We start from the raw sequence: 24,154 nt of genomic DNA on the forward strand, positions 1-24,154 counted from the left end.
CTAAATGAGCTAACAGGCCTGACCAGTGCTGCAGTTCGACACTTTAACTTGTACAGTGCACAGCAGCATCACAGAGAGAGGAGGGGAGGACAGAGACATAGCGAGAGAGAGAGAGAGAGCGCGAGTAGAACTGCTTTGACTGCAGAGTAGGCAGGGCCAGCATTGTGTGTTCTACTTCTTAAAGCGGCATTATTAGAAAAAGGATAGGAAGGTGCTGATTTGAGCAGACAGTGACTATAACGGGCTTCTAAATAATTAAAAGGCTGTAAGAGAGGCAAGAATAAAGACGCCTGAAATCAATCTAGACTCACAGAATATGTAGAAATAGTTGACTTCGAAGGTGCAAGAAAACACTAAGCAAAAAATATGAAAAACCAACATACCATCTAAAACAAACAAAGTAAGATGCATGAACAGATGCACATAAACAGGGTAAAGTGGAAAGGTAATAAAGGATAATACAGACAGAATAGAAACTAGATATTTAACACCATTTCATAGTAAGAGTTGTGTCAAGGTACTTTATGTAAAGGTAAATGCCCCACAATATAGAGAAAGAACCCCAGTGATCCAGGCCCAGGGACAAGAACGTAGAAAAGAGGAACAACTTTTTAACAGGAAAACACAGAGGTGGATCACGGATTAGTAAGAGCCATTGAAATCATGGATAGTGAAAGCAAAAAGAGAAACACAGCACCAGAATAACACTTTCTTTCCAAACATGTATTTAGCACACAAACAAATTATCCCACTGTAACCTGACAGTATCACTTACATTCTTGAGCTTTCGACTGCCGTCACTTCCCCTGGAGAATGAAACACAGAGAGAGACAGACAGAGGAGGTAGTGAGACTTCTGGTTCTATTCAGTGAAGTGCCTTACATAAAGATAACAGCAGACAACTTCAAGATGTGCCAACTCCCACATATCTATGTGAAACAGCAGAAAAAACTAAACTTTGTGAAATATAAGAATCTGCAGTGACTGTAGCCCACGCACAGAAAGCTAACATTTTGGCAAAACCTTTCGTTAACAGTCTTAGCAACTGAATAACTGCTGAAATAGAAAGGAAAGAAACACTGAAATTAAAATGGTAAGTCCAGAATTCACAAAGAGAAATACTTTTGTAGTAGATAGAAGAGACACGTGCTATAGTGGTAGCCTAGTGAGTTGACTGCCAACTGATCTCTGGGAGGTGGAGCGTCTCTAAGAGAACACCACAGCGGAGGCCACTTAGCACCACAGACGCTGCCAAAATGAAATGATGTGAATCTTGCGGATTACCACGTGAGCTATAAATGGGAAGTGGAATGAAGCAATTGTAAACCTGACTAAAATGCACTCATGTTGTAGAAATACAAATTTCTAGGCTGAGAGGTGAAAAACAAAGACAGAGAAAACAAAGGCTAAAACACAGACGCATACAAGTGTGAGACTTTGTTTTCTTAAATAGTCTCAATCACATAAAATCCACAATCTGCCTTTTCTTAAGCTGTGAAAGACACGTGAAGCCTGATGAATGGCAAAATAAAAATAAAAATCTAACAATGGATAAAATATTTTTTTTCTTTTTGATAACAAAAAGAAAAAAAAAGGCAACAAAAACATTTAAAGTATTCTTAAACTAGAGTTGATTGCAATTATGTCCTGCCACAATCTTTGTATCTGGATCAGCGCAGCATGAGAGGATCACAGGATCAATAAATTGTTAAAATTGATACTTGATTAAACATTAGCGACTTGGGAAAAGCCAGAATAGTTATTATATCTTAGTATCAAGGTCAATAAAAATAACTAATGTATATCATACCAGCATAAGGTCATTTCACAACATTTTACTTTTTTTTTTTTAAAATATCTTTATGGACAATGTATAAAAGGTCAACTTAAAAACAATTAATTATGGGAAACTCATATTTAGCTTAAATGTTACAGTTTTTTAAAATTAAGAATAATAACCTTTAATTTGGAAAAAAAAGCATAATGGATGGGAGGGATACCAGGAAACTATGTATAGCCAAGAGGTGAACACGAATTAGACTGGAATTATCTTTTGCTGGGCTGCTTATAGGCAAATGTAGAGGAGTTCAACCAGAGATGCTTGCGCACTTTTTCTTTTCATGTAGTACACTTGTTTTCATCTACAGTACATTTCCCAAGACTCCAAAGACTGCTGAACCAACCCATTTGTTTGATGTATAAATGCACACAGCAGTTTTATTTTTTTATTTGGTGCCTTCGTAAACATCTTTACGAAGGCTCTCAGCTTAACATGTCCTTATTATATATATATTGTACTTCCAGGGATTCAAAAAGAAAAGATAAACAAGGACACGAAATAGCTTATCTTGTACTTATATACAGGATTTTCTTATGTGGGGATTTCAATGTTACAGGTACAGAACACAACTATTTTATGCCATAATTCACACAACACATCCTGAGACTCTGCTTAACTTAGGCCAACTCATTCAACATGCAAGTGACACTCAAAGTTGGGCTTTGAATGGCAGCAGGTACATGAGAAACAAATAAAGGTGGAGAAGGTGAAATGAGCTTGAGAGCATGAACAGCAACCCCTCCCTCATCATCCTCTCATTCTGTCAGTTGACTAAATAAACATGGAGACAAGTACCTTTTCTCTGCTGTTAGCTAGTAAGTTCACAATCAAAGGACAAATACACATTCCACAAGGTATTAGATCATATTAAGAGGCCCAAGCTAATGTAAACAGCTCTCATATTCTTACATTTTTTTCCTGCATGTTTGTCTTTGTCGTTTAAATGACAAAATGTATTTAATGTAAAGGCTAAAAACAGATAAACTAGTAATGATATTGCTGCTTATTCTTTTCTCTTACATATGTCAAATGTATATTAAGCATGGGTATATACAGTAGTTTAATATCAAATTTGTAAAAACTGATATAAAGTAACTTATGGCTGAAAACAAACATTTGAAAAAGCCTTTACAAATTGGCTAGCTAGTTATTTCTGAAAAAATTCTCTCACGTGATTAGATTTTATAATCTGGCTTTGAAAGTCATAATTTATTATTTACACTATATTTTTTTGTTAAACATAACTACCAAGACATTTCCCTCTATTAGCTCTATGTTATGTGATGATAGTAACATTATTATTTCTGCTTATGAGTTAATGTTTATTTATTTTTGATGAAAGCTTTAAATGGTTTCCATAATTACTGCCAGTGGCATTAACTTAGCCATAATCAGTATATTTATGGATAATGCAACTGAGGTAAAGATTTAACCTGTGTTTTATATTTTACAGCATTTCAAAATTTTCTGTGAAATCCACTAGACTGCTGAACAGAAACACAGCTGTCATCTCCTCTCATCTCCACTACCTGGCAAACCATTGCTTATCCTGGAAAATGAGCCATGACCATCAACAGGAACAGTAGATATTCTATTCCTCAGCTCACAGTGCACTACAATCTGTTTGTCTGAGCCCTAGCTGTCCAAAGTTTTCTAGAAGAGTAAAGGTGTAGGAAATAACCTTCTATATGTGAGAGAGTTACATAAGCACCAGATGAAGTGCAGGGCTACTTGAACAATGAAAGCAAAGTTCAATTTTAACATGTCAATAGAAGCAATGGTGTATTGAGTAAATATGAATCCAGATTGCATCATTTTTAATATACTACTGCCTGCATGTTTTTGGAGATGCTATTAAACAATCAATGACAGAAAGAGAAAAAAAATCACCCCGTGGCATATTAGGTACAGGCTCACTATGAATGCTAATGAGTCGCCCAACTTAATTGTGTTGTTACCCAAGGCTCTATCCTGGGCCCCTGTTCTTTGTTTCGATATATACCTACATTTTTCTTTTTTACCACATCACTCAAAACCAGTTGTAAACAGTGTTATGAAAATGACACAATTATATGTCCCTCTTCATCTAACAATCTTGATTGGCAATATTAGATCTTTCTTACATTAACTAAATTATTATACTTGTAGATATGTGCACATGCTGAATCAAGAATAAATAAACAGACGCAAACAAAATAGAGATGCATTGCCCCATCTCCAAAAGCACCTTTAAAACCCTTCTGTGAATGAAACCTTGGTAATACACAGCCAGCAGACAGTGCATGCCAAAGACAGTGAAACACCCACATATTCACACAAACACATATACAGTATGAAAAGCTAGATGCAGTTGGCTTTGTTACCAAGCAACAAAGTAGGAGTCATGGTTCAGTGTGTGATGCACACCCTTGTGTTTTATTTGGACAGAGACCAATTGTGTCTCACAGATATGTCATTGTTGCTTCACTGGCACAGGCTCATGCAAACTTCCATTGACTCCCGTCTACTTATTTGTGTTTCAGTGAACTGCTTGATTGTCTGATGCAGAGAATGACAGACGGGTTACTGACAAAGTGAGACAAAGAAATGCACAACCAGTGTTTGAGACAAGCAGGCTAAAAGTGTTCACCATCACCATCTAGTGATATAGAGCATTTCCAACAAAGAATTTTAGGAAATACAGTTTTTTTTGTCTTTTTTGTTTGAAAATTTAAACCTCAATTTAAATGTGATAAGAATAATTTAAAAAGTTTAAACATCTGTCCTATAACAACAGAGAAAAATATCTCCAAAGGTAAATGTGGAGATATTTACCTTCTGAAGCAGAGAAACATTTAGGAAAATTCCATTCACCAAAGCTTCACTTTACTATGAAAGAACAGCACCCTCACTGTTTTGTAGAGAGATAAAAGTTAGAGTCTTGTGTAAATAAATGTCAAAGCTATAAATAATTTAAAGCTCACATTAGTAAGTTTTATTTTAAAACTGTCACCTTTAGTTAGTGCCACAGTAACAGTGTCAACAGAGCGCAAAAAACAGTAAATTCTAAGACATTCACAAACTAAGCAAACTGATTAAAATTCATCAACTAACTTTTAGGCTCTTTTTTGTCATCCATGTATCTATGTTTTACCATCTGGAAAGCATCACATTAGACTTTTCTACATACAGTATATATGGTCAAATCTACACAGTCAACTCTGCAGGACTCGACTTGTTCAAATGGTAGATATTATCTGTGGAACATAACTCAAGTGGTCGAGTCTTACTTGGCCGTGGGGCGTGTTGATGTGTCCTGCAGGTCTCCAGGGTCAAAGAGCTGGGAGCCCTTCAGTCCTAACTCCTCACAGCCACGCAAAAACACACTGAGGTTGTCCTGTAGAGCGAAAGCACAATTTCATTGGGATAAATACTAGGAGACAGAAAGAAAAGCTACATCAGATAAACCATGCAAGACCTCAACTAATATACACTTTCTATTATAATTACAGAATTGTATTATTCTATTATTCTATTCTAAATGCAAACTCTGCAAGAAGGACCATATCATTTAACATGAATATACACTGAACTACTCGAAACATGCGAGTCACACAGGTGAGACAGATCACTTATTGACTTAAACATTTAAATCAACATGTTGCCTGGCTCATTATTTCATCAAATCAAAGTTCATCTAAAAAATAAAGGGAATGAATATACAAACCAATATTAACTGCTAAAAGTGATTCTGTTGACACAGTTCTAGCCCTTCTGAGTATGTCTACTTCATTTATTTTCATTGGCGTAGTAATCTTCCCCCCCCCCACCCCAATTTTATATTTTCTTTTCGATTAAATAGACTGAACTCCTGGTAGAAACATCTTTGCACACTAACAGCTAAAGAGAGAAAATGTCAACATTCTCTTAAATTATCCCACATGAACCATGTCCCACAAACATTTCCAAGGTCTCTGTCAGCCAAACAAACTGAAATGACCAGATACTTTCTTTCCTGCACAGAAACACACACAAACAAGGAGTCTCGCCATAAAAATCAGGATACCTGCTCAACAGAAATGTGACACCATCAGGTTTTGTGCCCAGCTTTCGTACATCTCATCTCTCAGATTACTCCAGCTTTCGCTCTTGACGGGTTCCTCTGTTCAAATATTTCCTGCTTCTTGTTTATCGGCTTCTTCTCGAATCCTTCCTTCCTTCTCTCCTCAATGTTTTATTCTGCCCATCGTCTTAGTCCTTCTCCCTCACTCTCCTTTGCTCTCTGACAAACTCTTTGTTGGACGCAACCTGAGCCAGGCTCTCCTCTCCAGTTCCCAGGTTCTCCCGCTCTCTTTGTTTCTATGTCTCTCAGTCTTTCAGAGGGCCACAACCTAAACTCTTTTCTCCCTTTCTCTCTCTCAGGGTGTCACCATTTCCTCTCCACCCCAATTGTCCCAAACACAGTCTCTCCCTCTCACATGCCAAACACAAGCACACTGTGCTTGTATACATGCGCTTGCACAAAATGCTGCTTTAAATAAACTCTTTTTGGAATATTCAGACACATAAAACTTGGAGTGTTATTTATATGTACACACTACCAAGTATAAAATAAAATAAAAAAACCTGGGTAAAGCATGGGTACAATGACAAACATGCACACTTGTTCTCACGATCCTTTTCCAACTGTAGCAAACTACCCCTCCAAATCCACCCTGCACCTTCCTGTGTTTTTGGGACAGTGCCATCTCTGCTCTCCTGGTGAGGCAACCCCACCCAAAGATATACACACTTATGCTAGGATATCTCTCTAACAGGACCAGCAAGGTCTTTTTGAGAAATTTTACTTCTGAAATGACACACCTGCCACAGGATTAAGCTGATCATGGTCATATTAAACTTCAAAACAAAGGGTTTTCACATCAGCTGCATTCGATTAATACTAGTATTTATTTTCCAGATAGTAGAAATGAGTTAACACTTGGAACAAGGAATCCTCCAACTCACAAAGGAGGAGGATTAGAATTTTTGTGAAACATACTCTAAGAATATGATCATCATACTGATGTAACACAGGGAAGGCAACATGGTTTGTTTTTCCCACACAAAAACTTGGATCAAATAATATCTTTAAGCAGACATAATGAGTCTACTTTGAGCTGTTGCCTAACATCTGAAATTGCAGAAAGTTGAATATGAGACCAAATACAATACAGATTTAAAGAAAAAAAAAAGAACTAAGAAGCATACATAGATATGATTAATTATCACCTTTATAATAATTAACAACGACAAACATTGTAATATCCTTTGCTAGATTTAGATATGATAAACTGAGCTGAATAAACAATGATTGCATTATCCAACTCAAGTAAATCACAAGATAAACTGTTGCATAGACACAAAAAGCTTTGCAAACAAAGGAAGTGTACAACTACTTGACTAGATGTTGCTGTGCTTGCAAGTTGGCAGCATAGAAAGTGGCTAAAATAATTATCAACATTTTACCCATGTACTTTCAGGTTGACAGTTGGTTCTGCAATGTTTTTATAAAGCTGCAGCCAGAGCAGAGAGCTCACTTGCTCACAAACAAGATGGAAAAAAGACAGCTCAGAAAAATCACAGCAGTTATGCATTATTTTTGTAGGCTGTATCACCCTAACCTGCTGAATGACCCTTTGACTAGAGGAATGCATAATCACATTTTTCACAGGTGTGTGTTAACCTATAAGCAAAGATAATGGCTGCTGCAAGCACTGCTTATGGTACTCCCACTTGGCAAGTAAACTGTAGATTTGTGACTTCAATGTTGTGCATAACACAAAGTAACACACATTTCTGCTGCAGGTGAAATGTTTTGGTTACAGAATAATGTAATTAATGATTTAACTTGGTTGGTAAATATAGACACATACATACACAGTATTTCTATAAACCGTGGCTCATCTTGTCAATAATCTATCTATAGTCCATCCATCTATAGTCAGGGGCGGCAGGGGATATGGTAGTGTGAAAGAGGAACTTAATCTTGTTTCCAATTAAGCAGTTTCATCCCACATTTTCTCTGTTTAGTTCTAATATCATGTAGTCTGGAACCAGAATAAATAACAATAACAAAAGGGGATTTATCTGGCTCATTTGTTAGCAACTAACATGATAGATAAAGGGGTAATTTAGTGGGTATTTGGAAAGAGTGTGTGTGTGCGTTTTTAAGGAAGGGAGTATAACTTTGTTCTGATATGCAGGTCCTTGCCACAGGAAACTGGGTGTCTACCACAAAGAAATGACTGACAGCTGAATGTGTTTGGAGGAGGACTTGATGTCTGGAGGTAGACTCAGAAATAAAGCCCCTGTCCACTCTGTCCATTCTCAAAATTTCAGCATTGTGGTGAAATTAGCATGAATTAGAATGGAATGTAAATTAATTTTACAAACATCAGAACATATGTTCTTTAGCTAACACATTGGTCACATATTCCGAGACGTAAAGGTCAAATTAGTTTTATATGTTTGGATTTCTTCAGACTTAACCTTCACTGGAATTTGATTAATGTCCTAATTAGAACAACAACTTTCTCAGGGAAGCAGGTCAGAGTTTAAGGCCTGATGTTGGACAATTGTTTTTGTCCCTTTCAAGAAAAACACTGCAAAAGACTTGGTAAGCCACCCACAGATCACCTCAGATATCTAAATATGAAATGGATTTTTCAGAGCTATCAGTCATATAAATTATTCTAACGGTGCAAAGTTTAATATGGCTCAATTTTTACTGCAGTGGTGAATCAGGTTTACAGATATTCTAATGACAACAGGATAATTAATTTTGCTTCAAACTGAAAAAAGAAAGTCTTCAACTTGATCAAGATTAAATTTTGAGTTGACAGCAAACACTTTTATATTTTTTTCAAAAATGAGTCATAGAATTTTTAAAATTGATATGCAAAATATGTAAAGTTCAAATTGGAAGGCATTTATGTAACATACCAGTGTTTATTATTAAAAATAATATAAAACACTTGATCTAATAAAATGTCATGTCTAATGAAACATCTATTCAAGCAGATTAATTACTACTATTCATATTAATTAATTACCACTACTCGTCTTGCCAGGAGATCACCGTTGCATGTCTATTAACACACTATAAGACATGAGCATGCCAGTCAACCCAGAGATGCCTGGGATAAGAATCTGCCACAACCAGCGAACACTGACCTATACAGCTCGACCTGCCAAAACACTGAGGTAAAACAGCCTAAACTCCACAGAGACTCGTTTTCGCATTAGCCCCCAAACAGGAAGAGGAAGGGGGAGTAGGCTATGTTTTATTACGATGGTCCAGATAACAGCAGTCCCCTTGTTTATGTATTTCTCACCTCACTAATCAAAGCCAAGAGGAAGAAAAATCCCTGCAAGGCCACAGGAACTTAAAAGCTATGAAACTTTGTAAGTATAACGAGTCACTTTATTCAGAACATCCAGCCGCTTTTTTTGTTTTCTTGTTTCAACTTTTATTATATATTATCCTCTAGCTACTAGTATAAACAGGCAGTCAATGGGTTACTGATTGTCCCTTTGAGCTAATTAGTAATGGTTGTGCTGTGTTTTTTGACCTTTAAGTGTCTACACCTGAGGCTAATTAGATTTCTTTTTATTTATAACTTTGGGACATGGAGTAGCCACTAGTGGACACAGTGATGCAACAGTTCTAGCTATAGCATCACCATGCCACCAAAGATACACTATGTGGACAAAAGTAATGGGCAACACCTCTTTAGCTGTTTGTACAAACAGTCTCAATTAGAGCCTGCTATTGAAACTCCTTCTTCTAAGTATTCCACAATAAACTACGAGTTATGTTATTGCAAAGTGGAAGAAATCTTCAGATTACAGATTGTGGTTTATATCATCAAAAAGGCGTCAAATAAGCTTAAAAATGCTCATTTATAATATCCCTTGTGTTACAGCTTTGTTTCCTGTTCACTGTTGAGAAAAATAAGACAGGAAATGAAAAGTAAAAACTCCATCATCAGATACTGTTGGTTTGATGCTCAGCAGAAAAGCATCTTTGGACCCTGAAAAAAAACAACAACCATGAGCTGAGTGGATAAAATATATCTACTCTGCTGAAGTAATGCAACAATGATCCAAGTACAAAGGTTTGAAAAGTCTATTACTTTATGGTAGAAAACATATAGTGAAGACAGCGTAATTATCCAACGCTCTTTAAAAGTCAGAGCACTCAATGGCGGCTATTAGTGGCACAGTGAGACAAGAGCAGCCATTCTGCCCAGACCACGGCCTCCATCCCTCATCTGTGATGTTGTGATCTAAATAATTACATATTTTTTGTTGCTGAAGTACCAGAACTTCTGCTCTAAATTGCTATCATCGACAATCATCACATTTAATTCAGAAATTCCATTTTATTAAGGAAACATTCTGCCAGAGTAGTTTTCTTTGCTAAAACACATCAGTGTAAAGTACAGTTAAATAACTGATGATGCAAAGCTTTCACAATGACACAAAACAGGGCAAAGCATCAGTTGTTTTCTTATCAATACAAGAATAGACTGCCTATTTCTTAAATACAGTGATATTTGCCAAAGGATCAAAATAAGTCATGCATTTTCAGAATGACTAATAAAATATAGTTTTAATTGTCACTTTTTTAAAACTTTTACTTCTTGGTGTTCTATGTTTACAAAAAAAGGTGTTAAATTAAACGTGAATATGAAAAAAATTACAAAGACAGCCTGAAGTTATACACTGACAAGCTATTCATGAAGAGAAGAGAGATGGAAGTACATGCTATCAACTTTCACTATGACTATGTTTACATGCGAGTGCTGGTCCTGAAAGGCCACTTCATCCAGATTAAGGTCTAAGGTCGTTATGAAAGAACTCTACTGTATTGCACTGTACTCAGCTGGAAAGTATCAGTGTCCGGATCAACTTCAATTCACAGAATCTCATTCAAAGCAAGACCCAAACTTGGGATTCTTCAGTAAAACCACAGACAACAATGAACAACTTCCATGTGAGGTTTTGGGAGCAGGAATAGGTTTCTATCATCTACATCTTTGAAAAATCCTTTTGGTTTTGATGCACCTCACCAATAATAATGTTGAGGCAGTAAATGACTTTGGGACATATAAAATCCTCAAGTGGATTTTTTGTGTTCCTGCAGTGATCCAGTATATTTCATAGCCAAGGGCTCTCAAGATTATCTGGTTCACTGCAGAACTGTACAATAAGTAAGCTTTTAAGTGCTGAGTGTTACACGCGACTGCTAATGCACACTTTGCCTGTTGTGCACCACAGCAACAAACATAATCACCATCTTAATACAAACCAAAGAAACAGCTTAATGTAACATAAACTTCATCTAATTCACATCCATAACTTTAGGATACTGAATTCTACTACTACTGCTACTCAGCAACTTTTGAAAAGCAGACTTAACAACACGTTTTTCCCTGAGAGATTGTATCAGCTCACCCAAATTCCACAATGACACAACAGTACTTGGGGTGATGAATGGAAGAAAAGCCATTTTCTTACAAGCTGTTATTTTACGGAAAATGTGTTTCATATCTTTACTTTAATCAGCAAAGTGGGTGGCAGAGTGTTTAGTGGTAACTGTGGCCTACCCCAGCTTCCTCTTGAAACATATGGAAAAAAGTGATGTATGAATGTATAATTAAATGTGGCCTGTAGTCTAAAGACTTTGAATATGACAGCAAGTTTTGATATTAGACAGCTTTGAATCATAGTATGACAGTGTGACAATGAAAGAAAAAGGAGCAAACTATAAAATGGTCTTCAGTTTTGGTTAAAATGCTGTAAAGCAGTCTAAAGAATGATTCCAAAACACTTACTAGGCCAGCAATCGGTGTTGGAAGTCTATTGATTTTCTTCACCAGTCCAGGTCTAATTGAGCTCAGCAACCTGACAAAAGACGCATAAAAAAGAAGAGTTGTGGCTTTAAAACTTCTTTTACTGACATGTTGACTTCAATACTTCAAAGCATGCATTTCAAAGATGAAACGTCGCTAGAGCAGAATGAAATAACTGCAGGCAAAATACATGAATAGGTTTAAACTGTGGGTGTCTCTACAGAGAAAAGAAAGGGGAATTTAAAGGGATAAAGAAACATTTCTAAAACTCCCCTGTGGCGTCTGGAACATCTATAACGACGACGCATCCTAAATCACAGTGGAGAATCGTTTCTGCTCCTTTCACCCACTGGGACCTGTTAACTAGTTCCAGTAAATGTTATATCACAGGGAAGCACACATGAGTAGGTTTGTCTTGGTGCTGTCATCTCTCATCAGACCCATGCCGATGCGAAACCTTTTGGCGGGAAGTGTACAGTACATTGCATTCCTCAAACTCTGCCCGCTTATCAGCCATGAACAAGCAGTTTCAGCATTCCCGCCTCTCTCTCCCTTCCTCTCTGTCTCCAGTTTCATCTTTTGTGCGTGTTTTCATCAGAGGAAGCGCTGTAATGATTCTCCTCTAAAAAGGAAAAATCCGCCCTTGGATACGAGGTATTAGATATCAACAGTCTTATGGTGTTCATAGTATTTCAGCAGGTATTTTGAGATGAAGTGCTGTAATTTAACTTTTCAGTGAACTCTCTTTCCCTCAGCATGCCTCATGTACTCCTACGTTAAGTTGAAGATTTCCTGCTACACTGTATATTTCCAAGAATAATTCTGAACAACCCCAGGAGAAGGCAGTTCTTAATCCTACCTACATGCCAATATATTAAGATGTGTAGGTGGGGAGAATGAGTAATGGCATCAGAGAAGACAATATTTTCACTCTGAAAATTGCCTGGAATGTGAATGTTTGTCTGCTTTTTTAAAATGTAAGACTTTGTTTATAAACATGTTTTGGGGGAAATGGTTTTCAAATCCCACTGTGGCTTTGATGGAATTATTCAAACTTATATGCTGGGAAAAGAGGCCCACTTGTGTCTCCTGAAAATTTCACTTTCAGCCATTAACATGGTTGAACTGTGAGAGACATGTCATCTATTATCAAAACAAAGGCACAGTCAAAAGAAATCTAGACGCATAAACAAATAATCTTATGAGTGTGTACAGGGACATTTCCTAATTCTTTGAATATCAGGAAAATGAGGAAGAGGTTGGAGAGCATTTAAACTGATTCAATCAGGTCTCCTCTCTACCTGAATTATATGTAAATGAATTACTTGACTGGTTGTGCAGTTTTGGGGCCAAGAGGATGTCATATGCTCCAGTAACCAAGGACTCACAATTTTGATCACAGCTCTTGCCAATGACCTCTATAAATGCACTGTTTCAATGATCCCCAGTCTGTAATCAATCTGCTACAGTGGCTACAGTCAATCTGTAGCCATTTACTCACAAGATTATCCCGGACATTGCACGACTTTCCATTTCTCCGACAGCATCTGTCACTTTATCTCAGGACTTAATAGGGAAATCTTATGATGCCATAGCAATACTTGCATTGCCACTTTTAATCCAGCACAAATGGCTAAATTAGTCTTTATTTACTTGGTTGTAATTTCCCCCCCTTTTGTCAGTCACTTAGAAAGCAATGAAGGGCTTTTATTTTTGAGACTTACAGTACTACTGCACGTCTAAATATTCCATGATTTCCCAGAAATCCCCAAACCAGTGGGAACACTGGTAAATTGGCTCTGATATCTGTATTCACAATAAAGACAGCACAAACGCTGGGTTTGTGCAACACTGGCAGCAACTGGGACGTGGAAGAGGAAAGTGCAAGTGCATGTGAGTGTTTTCAGTCTCGTTTCAGCACCTCGACTCAATATGAGTGGGTATACCAGTTCAAGAGTCAAACTAGACGACAATTGAACCGGACACCAGTCATTTTGATCACTGGACCACACTTCAAAGTACTTGAAACAAAAACCTGCTTGACTGCTAAAGTTCTTTCTATTCACTTTAAATAATGTGTGATTATTTTACGTTTACCAACCAGAGCATTATGATACTGAAACAAATACAGTACCACTATAAGTATTAAACCAAACAGCATATGTACAATTAAATTACAAAAACATTACAATGAATTGGTAAGATGACTAATCATTGAAAACTATTCAAGAATAATAAACGTACAAACCAGAGATGTGTAACATTCTGCTACTAGATTACAAGAAAAAAACAAAACAACAACAACAACAACAATAACAAATATAGTCACAACTTACTCGCACAGTAGTATTCCATTCTCTAAACCTCCTCGGAAATCCTTCTCACCAAAACATCTTCCTGTCACAGCCTGCAGATGGGAGTAAAAGGATTGAGTTAGCAACATATAACATGTAAAGAGGGCTTCAGGTTAAAAGAAAAATTAAGAATGAAAAAAAAAGTGCACCAAAAATTGTGTTTAGTGGCATTCACTGCTGAAAACCAAAAAGCAACACTTATCAGCACACCTTTTAAATCTTTCTTTGAACTGGATAGATTGTGTGGAGAGGTGCACAAAGACTTCTCGGACATATATCAAGTCCCTCTCAAGTCAACAACGCTAAACGCTAACAAGCTTGACATAAGCTGCAGTCATCCCAGCCAAGTGGCTCTGGCAGGCTAATGTGGTGGGACAGGGGATTTATCGGGTAATAGTTGGTCAGACCCTCTGAGGAAAAAAAGCTGCCAGCTTGCATGTGAACAACTACTGTACATCATAAAACATGCATTTACTTGGACAAATATTGCACCAGATATGTATGAATCTCAGATGTGACATTTAGTTTCAGTTACTGTGAGGATGGTTGTTCCTTACTGCAAGAGATTCTGGATTCTATTTTAAAGCTCTTAAGTTTTTTGAGCTACTTTTATGTGTAAAACTGGTCAAGGACAAACACATGCATGCATTTTGCACAGACAGACAAATAGACAGATAGATAAAATACAAGCAATCTTATACAATACAATCTTTAGTGCAACTCCAGTGTTGAAATAATTACCTCCAAAAATCTGCTGTTGCGAGACTTTTAGGACCAAGCCTACTTAAAATCTATTTATTCCCACAAACGCTGGCAGACAGTTGGTGTAAAATGAGGAGACCTCTTTAGAATGCTCTTTTAAAAGCCAAAACAATTACAAGATTAAATTTCCTGAGAATTTCTTTCACATTTGTTTGCACAGCTGTGGGGAAAAGAAAAAGCGTGGAGATGTAGAGTATCTGGCCTGGCTGGATCTTTCTGTCAGCTTCTTGGCTAGTTTGGGAACCTGGACCTCTTACAAAAGAAATGGACTGCTGTGTGTCAATGAGTGGGCCGACAGTAGGCCTCATTTCTACGAGAGGCGTGATGTTTGGTGTTCAGGAGAGGCAGATAAAGAGATAAGCAGTGAAAGGAAAGTGGCAGAGAATTTATCACTTTGCTGACATTTAGCTATTCACTGCCACTATTCCATACTGCAGCAGCACTTATGAACAGGCCATTGTGTGTCTGGTGTTGACAGCACAAAAGCAATGAGTGAAGCCTGAGTGTGAGGCCTAAAAGTCTGCCTTACAGTGCAAACAGATGGTTCACAAACCCACACTGCAACGGACCTGCTCTGCACAAAGAACTAATATTTCTTGAATTAAACATGAATCGGACAAAGGTCTATTCTAAGAGTTAAAAGTTTTTTTCTAAAACATGTGTTGTGCCTAGACCCTCTTTACAGACATACAATGCAGGGTAGGGATGCATAAAATGCAGGATTATGTGCCAGGAGACCAAAATTTGGACCTTGGTTTTACTTTTTCTCCCCCACTCACTGTTTGATGTCGTTTTTACTCGCAGGTTAGGATTAGTCACTAACATCTACTTGGTAAGGTTTAGAAAAAAATTACAACATGTTCCTTTAAAAGCGTAATTCCTCTTGTGCAAGTTGTGTAAGTGAGACACAGGGAAACTCAATCTTAAACTTAATCTGCAAGCAGGGAATAGAGCCAGTTTGTTATATTTTATTTGATTAACCTGCACAATAGCTGATGTGCAATATGCAGACTTGTATTTGCATTATTTTTCTTACAAATACCTAACAAATAAAAAAAAATTGTGGGAAAATGGCACCCCACAATAGTGTTCATGGGTTGGATGTCATTATCTTTAAACTTAATTTGCACTGCTGTATAGTTTATGGACATACAGACAAAAAGAGCAGCCAGTGTGCACCTGTGTGTTTATGCACCAGTGTGCATAGATGTGTCTAGGACCACACTGTGTCATAATGACATGCCCGCACACACGCACACTGCGATAACAATCCCATAAATGGTCTTGCAGTTGGAAACAAGATACAACATGTTATAGAATGAGGTTCTGTGATCCTCCTACATGCATTTTGTTCCCTCTATATACAGCCAGGCTAGCTATTTCTCCCTGTTTCCAATATTTATTATTATCTGTTATAAAATTTACAGAAATTAGAGTGTTTAGAATGGTCACATCTAACTCAGGAATAAATCAAATAATTCCCCAAATGTTAATTGGTTTAGTCAAGCAGACGACTATCGATGTACATTTTCTTCATTGACTGCCAGTAGTAGTTGGAGTCACTTTGATTCAGGGTAAAGTTACCTTGCCAGAAAATTGTCTTGGCTCTTCGTGCTCATGCTTAACTTAAACAGTAAGATTAAATCTATTCCAAAACCACACCAAATAAATATTTTATAACACAAAAGATTCTTTTGTGAGAGATTTTACAACTAGAGGACAGCTAAATGATCCCACTATTAGCTAATGGCATTTTCATCCTTTATACAGTTGAGAATGAAATTTCCAGGTCTTACAATACTTTGTAACATACTGTAGTGTTGTGCATGAGAGATTATCCTTCCCAGGGGATTAGCGTTACTGAATAGCAATCCCAGGTTTCAGCACATTAAAAATAGCATTCCCTGGTTTGGTTCAAGACAGCAACATTTCATGGTCAGTGGACTAGACAGACAAAAACAACACAGGCCATTATTCTTTAAAATAAAATTTAAAAATAACTTTCTATGCTGACTTATAATGTCCTTACAGGTGGTATTTTAGGATTTCAGTGGAATACACATAAACTATCATAATTTCATGAAAAAAAGAAACAATGAAAAAAATGTTTAGAACTGTACGTGAATATTAAGCTTTTTTGCCAAATCCAATAAATCCCATATTTCATTTTATTGGCCTTTAGTAGGTCAAAAATCCTCGGTGGAAACCAGTGTCTCCAAGGGTAAATCAATTAATATATTGCCTTTTGGGGTTCATGCACATTAATATCAATTACATGTTTGACTTATTGCTACAGAAAGTTCCGAACTGTAGAAAATGTAAAGGGTTTGGTATCCTCATTATCCTGCTTTTCAGTTTGGCAGTGTCTGCACACAAGCCAAGGACTTTGATTCATGCACATCTGTGGCACATCTGTTAGAAGACACTCCTAACTCCTCTGTGACCCAAGGGAATTCTTGACTATACCATTTGAGCAAAATACAAAATCAAATGGACATATTAGGTAAAATACTTGTTGATAATGGGCATACCAGTGGTGACATTAAAAATAAATATCATTATTTATAATAAGGGGCTAGCTACCTGCGTGGCCTTGCATCTCTGTTGCATCAGCTATTAAAATGTTATTACCTGCAGGTTAAATATAAAGACAGAAATCTACAAAAGAAAATTTCAAGTGGGCAATAAAGATTTCAACAAAAACATTACTTACAGCAACTATAATGGAAAGACTAATACCACAAAAACTATTTCCTGATCACAAAAACAAATATTCCGATGAGAACATTTCAAATTTAAAAGCTGTCAATGCAAAGATAAAGCTGTAAAGACCTGGAAGGTTCTGGATATGAATGTGTTTTCTAACCCCTTCAGGGTCATGTGAGGGTATTCAATTAAAAAGAGGAATTTGTTGCCTTTGTTGTTTTCAGTGGAATGTCGCCCACATTGTTTCACACACAATTGAACGTTGTTGATTGGCTTTACTTTCCTTCTTTTCACTTCCTTTTCCTTCAGAAGCCCTTCATGTGTCCAGACCAAACTAATTCTCATGGATTCATGTCTAGAGCACCCATTACTATTATTCTTACATCAACAAATAAAAGAAGTCCCCGTTGGTTTGGAAATGCATGAATGAAGCTTGCAGAGTCAAACTTTTGCCAAATCAAGTATCCCTGAGGGAGCATTGGTGTGTGTGAATCTATTTTTTACTTTAATGAAACGATTTCTGAAAACGAATACCCAATAAAAGGCTAGCATGGAAACTCCAAAGAGACTTTGCTTTCATGTTCTGAGAGATAAAACATGTGAAGTTAGGAGTCTCCTCCACAGTTAAATCATATCTGACGGTGGACCACAATTTCAAAACAATTTACTAAAAAAATATCGCCAAGAAAAATGAAAAACTAGGAACGGCAGTCATAACAACAGCTATATCAAAGAGCCTTCCATCAAACCATTGAGTCTAAGACCATCAGTGTTGGCTCCCTGTCTGAACCAGATAACTGCAATCCTTCCACTGTGACTGTCATCCAATGAAAACAAAGCCATTGCAGTAATCTCAGAGGCCTTGCTTTGGACCACTACCTGTCCCAAATTATCAAGTAATAGCTCAAGATTTAAAGAGAAGCTGTTTTTTGTGACTTGTAAAAGTAAAACATTACTTACATCAGGACCCTTGGGCAAAGTGTTATCGGCCTGTTAAAGAGCTGAAAGCTGCTAGCTCAGGGGCTGGTGAACATAAACAGAGACGTGCTTCCAACCCACAGACTGCTTTATAACCACATGCCTCCTTTGTAGTCAAACACATTCTGCTTCACAGGATGTTGCCTTAAGTGTGTTGCATAATCCTGGTGGAATCCAACACTGTGTGTTCAGGTCCAAGAACACATGTAAATATGTCTTCTGGCCTAGGGCCGGTAATCTTGTTAATTCAACTGGGCAGGAATCTATCCTAATCTGTAAATGCTTCTGATTAACAGAACAAAGGCAAGAGTATGTAACCTAGCAATTCACTAAGAAGTGCGGGAGGAACAGAAATAAACAATGCTGCTGCGTGATTTGTGAAGTCGAGTGTCTTTTCAAAGCAAGCGACACAATAAAACCACTCAATGTGTTCAGTACTGGAGAATCTACAGTAAATCAACTTTCCAGTTCAAGACAAAACACCATCTTGGCACAGAAATGGAGCGTAAACTGCCAAGTTTTTAATATCATAAAAAGATAAAATCTTGCCTCTGGCTTTTTTGAAAATAAAGGACTTGATAAAAAAAGGGAGATTTCCAAAGACAATAAATAAATAAATACATTAAAAAGGAGTGAAATTACGAACAAATGACTGTTCATAAGAGGAGACTCTCTGGCCGGAGGTACCCAGTCTTATGGAGCCTCAAGAAGTTCACCCAAATATAAGGAGTGGTATCTAACTATGATTAGTCATCCAGACCTTTTCAGTGCCTCCCGCCACTGCCACCATCACAGGGATCCTTCATTGTGACTACAGAGCCTTCACTCTGTGCACAGTGTGTTGGCGTTTGTATAAATGGGAAAGAAAAGGAACTGGGAAGTTGATCTGGGGTCGGGTTGATCTGAGCAAGCTAGGTTAATTTCTCAATAAGCACTTTTACTTATGTCAAATGAGATGAGTCAGCATTTGTGTATATTTTTGTGCACTGTTTATTCAATGGAGCACAATATGTGAGTTTTTTTAAATTGTGAAAATTATGTTGAATGAACTCTGAACTTCATACTTTCAAACAAAAAACAAAACATGTCTTTAGCATTGAGCCAACAGTTAGCTGACAGTTGGAACATATTTTATCCCACATAAAAGACATTTTGGACTAGCTTCTAAGACAAGAGATTATAACTACATAAAGTATTATCTAGAAAAACCATCTGTTGTATTTAAGAGAATGAAGTTCAAGTTTTATGTGACAAAGTATGGAAAGAAAATCTATTTATCAACATATCATTAGGGATTTGCTAGAAACCACCATTTTTCAGTGTAAGAATGAGCTCCAAATCCTGTAACAAAGTAATTTCCAGTTAGCAAACTGAGGTACTTAAGGTATTTGGGGCCCATGTGAATCTGGAAAACGGAATACCGTGTCCATCTTTGAGCCCCATGCCTAATCTTTAGCATACATCATGAGGTTTCTATGAGTTGGCAGAGGTTTTATAAGATTTGGGATAATATTGGATCTTGCCTCTGAAGTTGACATGGCAGCTCCCCATTAAATCACAACAATCATCAGCACATCCAGCCTTTCTTCATGTTAGACTGATCTGGAGACAGCATCACCAGATCCAGTTTGCAGAGCAAAAACAGCCAGAGGGATGATCAAACAAGCATGTTCGCACAATCTAGCCCTAAATGCCAGTGACTAACAACAGTTTATCAACCGACACAAACACAGAGACCCCTATTGGACAAGACATCAAAAAGCATTCAGTGACCCAGGCTTCTACAAACCCATCAGTATATGTATTTGATGTCAGCATGTGTTTACAGGATGTAAACACCAAAGTTCTTTTTCCTTCTTTTTGGCAGGAGTTAAGACAAATGGCTTTGAGGAAGTGGCTAAAGTTTTTAAGTCAATTGAGCAAAGTTGGAACGGCAGTAGTGCTGCTGCCCAGCCTGGAGACAATGAACAAAAGAGTATTATGAAACAGGTATTAAGCAAGCAATGACAGTTAATAGAAACTAATTGGCATGTTATTATAGGAAATAGTAGAATCAGCACTGGAGTGCAACAGTCCAATCACAGAGCAGGAATGCTCAGTTTATCTGATAGATGAGTGAGTTTTATAGAGTAAAACTTGTGAAAGGCTGAACTGAACAAATGCAACAAAGACTGCTGTCAGAAGGAAAGCATTTAGGTACAAAACATCATTTAATTTTCAATCTCAAAGATAAAACAGAAAAAAATATGTGTGGGACAGCATGTTATGCAAGACCTTTGTACCACACGCCGTAGGCAGCAGCAATGAATTATGTTGATTTATAGTCATGCAGAGCACAATAAAGAGGGAACGGAAGGAATAAATAAAGTGTGCAGTTCAAGAGAAGGAAAGGAAAAAAAACACTGAAACAGACTAGTTAAACAGAATAGTTTCAAAAGTGGTAGGAATCACCAGACACACCACAATATGATAATATCACAATACTTCATCCATAATATGACATAAAAACAATTTGCTGAGTTATCACCTTTTTTCAAATTCTGTCCTTAAAAGTTAAACTTTGTCAGTATTGTTTGTATCCAATAAGAAAGTCATATCACTTCAGTTATTTATTTATTTTTTGCTGCAAAATTATATTGTTAAGAATACCAACACTGGCACTAAAACTTGTCATAAATATTGTTATAAGATAGAGTTTATAAACGCAAAGAGGTTGCAGTCCTATTTTTACTCAATGCGAATGTGCCTTTAGATTGGTCTGAATTGGAAGGTAGCTTTGTCAAGCTAAGTGTGTACACTGTTGGATGTTTTTTCAGTTGAGTCAATTCAATTTCAGATTTATTTATCTAAATATCAATACCCTGAATTGGATAAGTGGAAGAGGATGGATGGACGGATGGATGGGTGGAAATATTAAATATTTGGTGTCCCTGTATGGATACATTTCCACCCCCCCCCCCACCCCACCCCCAGTATGCAATAGATTTCCTTTTAAAACACAAACACTCTCAGCAGTACTGTCACATTTCAGTCCAAAGAGCACAAATGTTTCCAGGCACATGGTGGATCCTGTGAGAGTCATCTGGCGTGGGAAACCTACAAAACCAATGCTTAGTCATGTACTGCTCCTACTCAGCAAGACACACTGGTTTTCTCTGAGAAGAAGTTTCATCACATTAACATGTTAGACTGGAGCTGTCAACTGACACTCGAAGAGCAATCGTGGTCCAGATAAATATTTAACTACAAAACTAGTTGGTTAAAAATAAAAAAAAATGTGGTCAATCTCATGCTAAAGTGGAAACAGTAAAATGAAAGCTCACTCTGAATCCGAGAAAGACATTTTCTTGTGGTGGAGCTATAGCTACAGTTATAATAAAGTTTAATTCATGAATGAGGAGCATTTTTCTTTTTAACACAAATGGACAAACAAAACAATAAAAATTAACTACCAAAGACTGAAACTGCACATGAAACCAAAAATATATAGAGATCAAGGATTGACAAAAATGTACTGAAGAAAACCCAAGAGCCACATCTCATTTAGCATGTTTAATTTTGAATTTCTTGAGTACAATAAGTACAATTACAAAAAGACTGAACAAGTGTGGAACAAGCCTCTTCTCTCTAAAAAGAAGATGGCAGCATGGCTTAAGCTTGCAAAGTAGTCTGAGCTGAATAAAACCTTTCTCTGTCCTTTGGACAAAGGAGAACTTGGACATAATGCAAAGGACAATCTTTGGTGAAAGGTCCAACACAGCATATTAGCACAAACAACTCATACTGTACTTTTCAAGTACAGTGGTGAAGGGGCGATAATTTTGGCTTATTTTTCAGCCACAGGACCAGGGCAGCTTGAAGTTACCAAGTTGACCGTCTATGTATAAGAACTCTAGAGTTAAATTTAAGGCCATATGTCTGATAACTAAAGCTTGTCTGAGACTGTGTCATACAGCACGATCCTACCACAAACACCAAATCTAAAATAGTATGATTCATCTCTTTTGTTAGCCAAAGGGTCGCAAAGCCCAGTCAAAGTCCAGACCTCAACCTAACTGAAAAGCTGTGGTGGGCCCTTAAGACAGCTGTGCATACAGTGGGGCAAAAAAGTATTTAGTCAGCCACCGATTGTGCAAGTTCCCCCACCTAAAATGATGACAGAGGTCAGTAATTTGCACCAGAGGTACACTTCAACTGTGAGAGAGAGAATGTGAAAAAAAAAAAAAAATCCATGAATCCACATGGTAGGATTTGTAAAGAATTTATTCGTAAATTAGGGTGGAAAATAAGTATTTGGTCAATAACAAAAATACAACTCAATACTTTGTAACATAACCTTTGTTGGCAATAACAGAGGTCAAACGTTTACTATAGGTCTTTACCAGGTTTGCACACACAGTAGCTGGTATTTTGGCCCATTCCTCCATGCAGATCTTCTCGAGAGCAGTGATGTTTTGGGGCTGTCGCCGAGCAACACGAACTTTCAACTCCCGCCACAGATTTTCTATGGGGTTGAGGTCTGGAGACTGGCTAGGCAACTCCAGGACTTTCAAATGCTTCTTACGGAGCCACTCCTTTGTTGCCCGGGCGGTGTGTTTTGGATCATTGTCATGTTGGAAGACCCAGCCTCGTTTCATCTTCAAAGTTCTCACTGATGGAAGGAGGTTTTGGCCAAAATCTCACGATACATGGCCCCATTCATTCTGTCCTTAACACGGATCAGTCGTCCTGTCCCCTTGGCAGAAAAACAGCCCCATAGCATGATGTTTCCACCCCCATGCTTCACAGTAGGCATGGTGTTCTTGGGATGCAACTCAGTATTCTTCTTCCTCCAAACATGACGAGTTGAGTTTATACCAAAAAGTTCTACTTTGGTTTCATCTGACCACATGACATTCTCCCAATCCTCTGCTGTATCATCCATGTGCTCTCTGGCAAACTTCAGACGGGCCTGGACATGCACTGGCTTCAGCAGCGGAACACGTCTGGCACTGCGGGATTTGATTCCCTGCCGTTGTAGTGTGTTACTGATGGTGACCTTTGTTACTTTGGTCCCAGCTCTCTGCAGGTCATTCACCAGGTCCCCCCGTGTGGTTCTGGGATCTTTGCTCACCGTTCTCATGATCATTTTGACCCCACGGGATGAGATCTTGCGTGGAGCCCCAGATCGAGGGAGATTATCAGTGGTCTTGTATGTCTTCCATTTTCTGATGATTGCTCCCACAGTTGATTTTTTCACACCACGCTGCTTGCCTATTGTAGATTCACTCTTCCCAGTCTGGTGCAGGTCTACAATACTTTTCCTGGTGTCCTTCGAAAGCTCTTTGGTCTTGGCCATGGCGGAGTTTGGAGTCTGACTGTTTGAGGCTGTGGACAGGTGTCTTTTATACAGATGATGAGTTCAAACAGGTGCCATTCATACAGGTAACGAGTGGGGGACAGAAAAGCTTCTTACAGAAGACGTTACAGGTCTGTGAGAGCCAGAGATCTTCCTTGTTTGAGGTGACCAAATACTTATTTTCCACCCTGATTTACGAATAAATTCTTTACAAATCCTACCATGTGGATTCATGGATTTTTTTTTCACATTCTGTCTCTCACAGTTGAAGTGTACCTCTGGTGCAAATTACTGACCT

General features: G+C 37.7%; 1 protein-coding gene across 10 annotated transcripts in view; it reads right to left on the reverse strand.

Moving 5' to 3' along the window:
* Positions 1-24,154, reverse strand: part of LOC146676914 (LIM and calponin homology domains-containing protein 1-like) — an 82,556-nt gene that overhangs the window by 34,238 nt on the left and 24,164 nt on the right. For 9 of the 10 annotated variants that reach the window (XM_085416525.1, XM_085416518.1, XM_085416509.1 and 6 more), the window contains exons 2-5: positions 14,055-14,125; positions 11,701-11,770; positions 5,110-5,216; positions 776-806 (exon numbers count right to left, since the gene is read on the reverse strand). In XM_085416525.1, the coding sequence (XP_085272651.1) occupies positions 776-806; positions 5,110-5,216; positions 11,701-11,770; positions 14,055-14,125 (279 nt within the window). Of the gene's footprint in view, positions 1-775; positions 807-5,109; positions 5,217-5,885; positions 6,191-11,700; positions 11,771-14,054; positions 14,126-24,154 lie in introns of those variants that run through there. The other variant, XM_085416500.1, reaches the window with a different exon arrangement.

This window comes from Rhamphochromis longiceps, linkage group LG2, assembly GCF_057381845.1.
Source record: "Rhamphochromis longiceps isolate RC_006_pf linkage group LG2, R_longiceps_female_GT1.1, whole genome shotgun sequence".
In the NCBI taxonomy this organism is placed as follows: Eukaryota; Metazoa; Chordata; class Actinopteri; order Cichliformes; family Cichlidae; genus Rhamphochromis; species Rhamphochromis longiceps.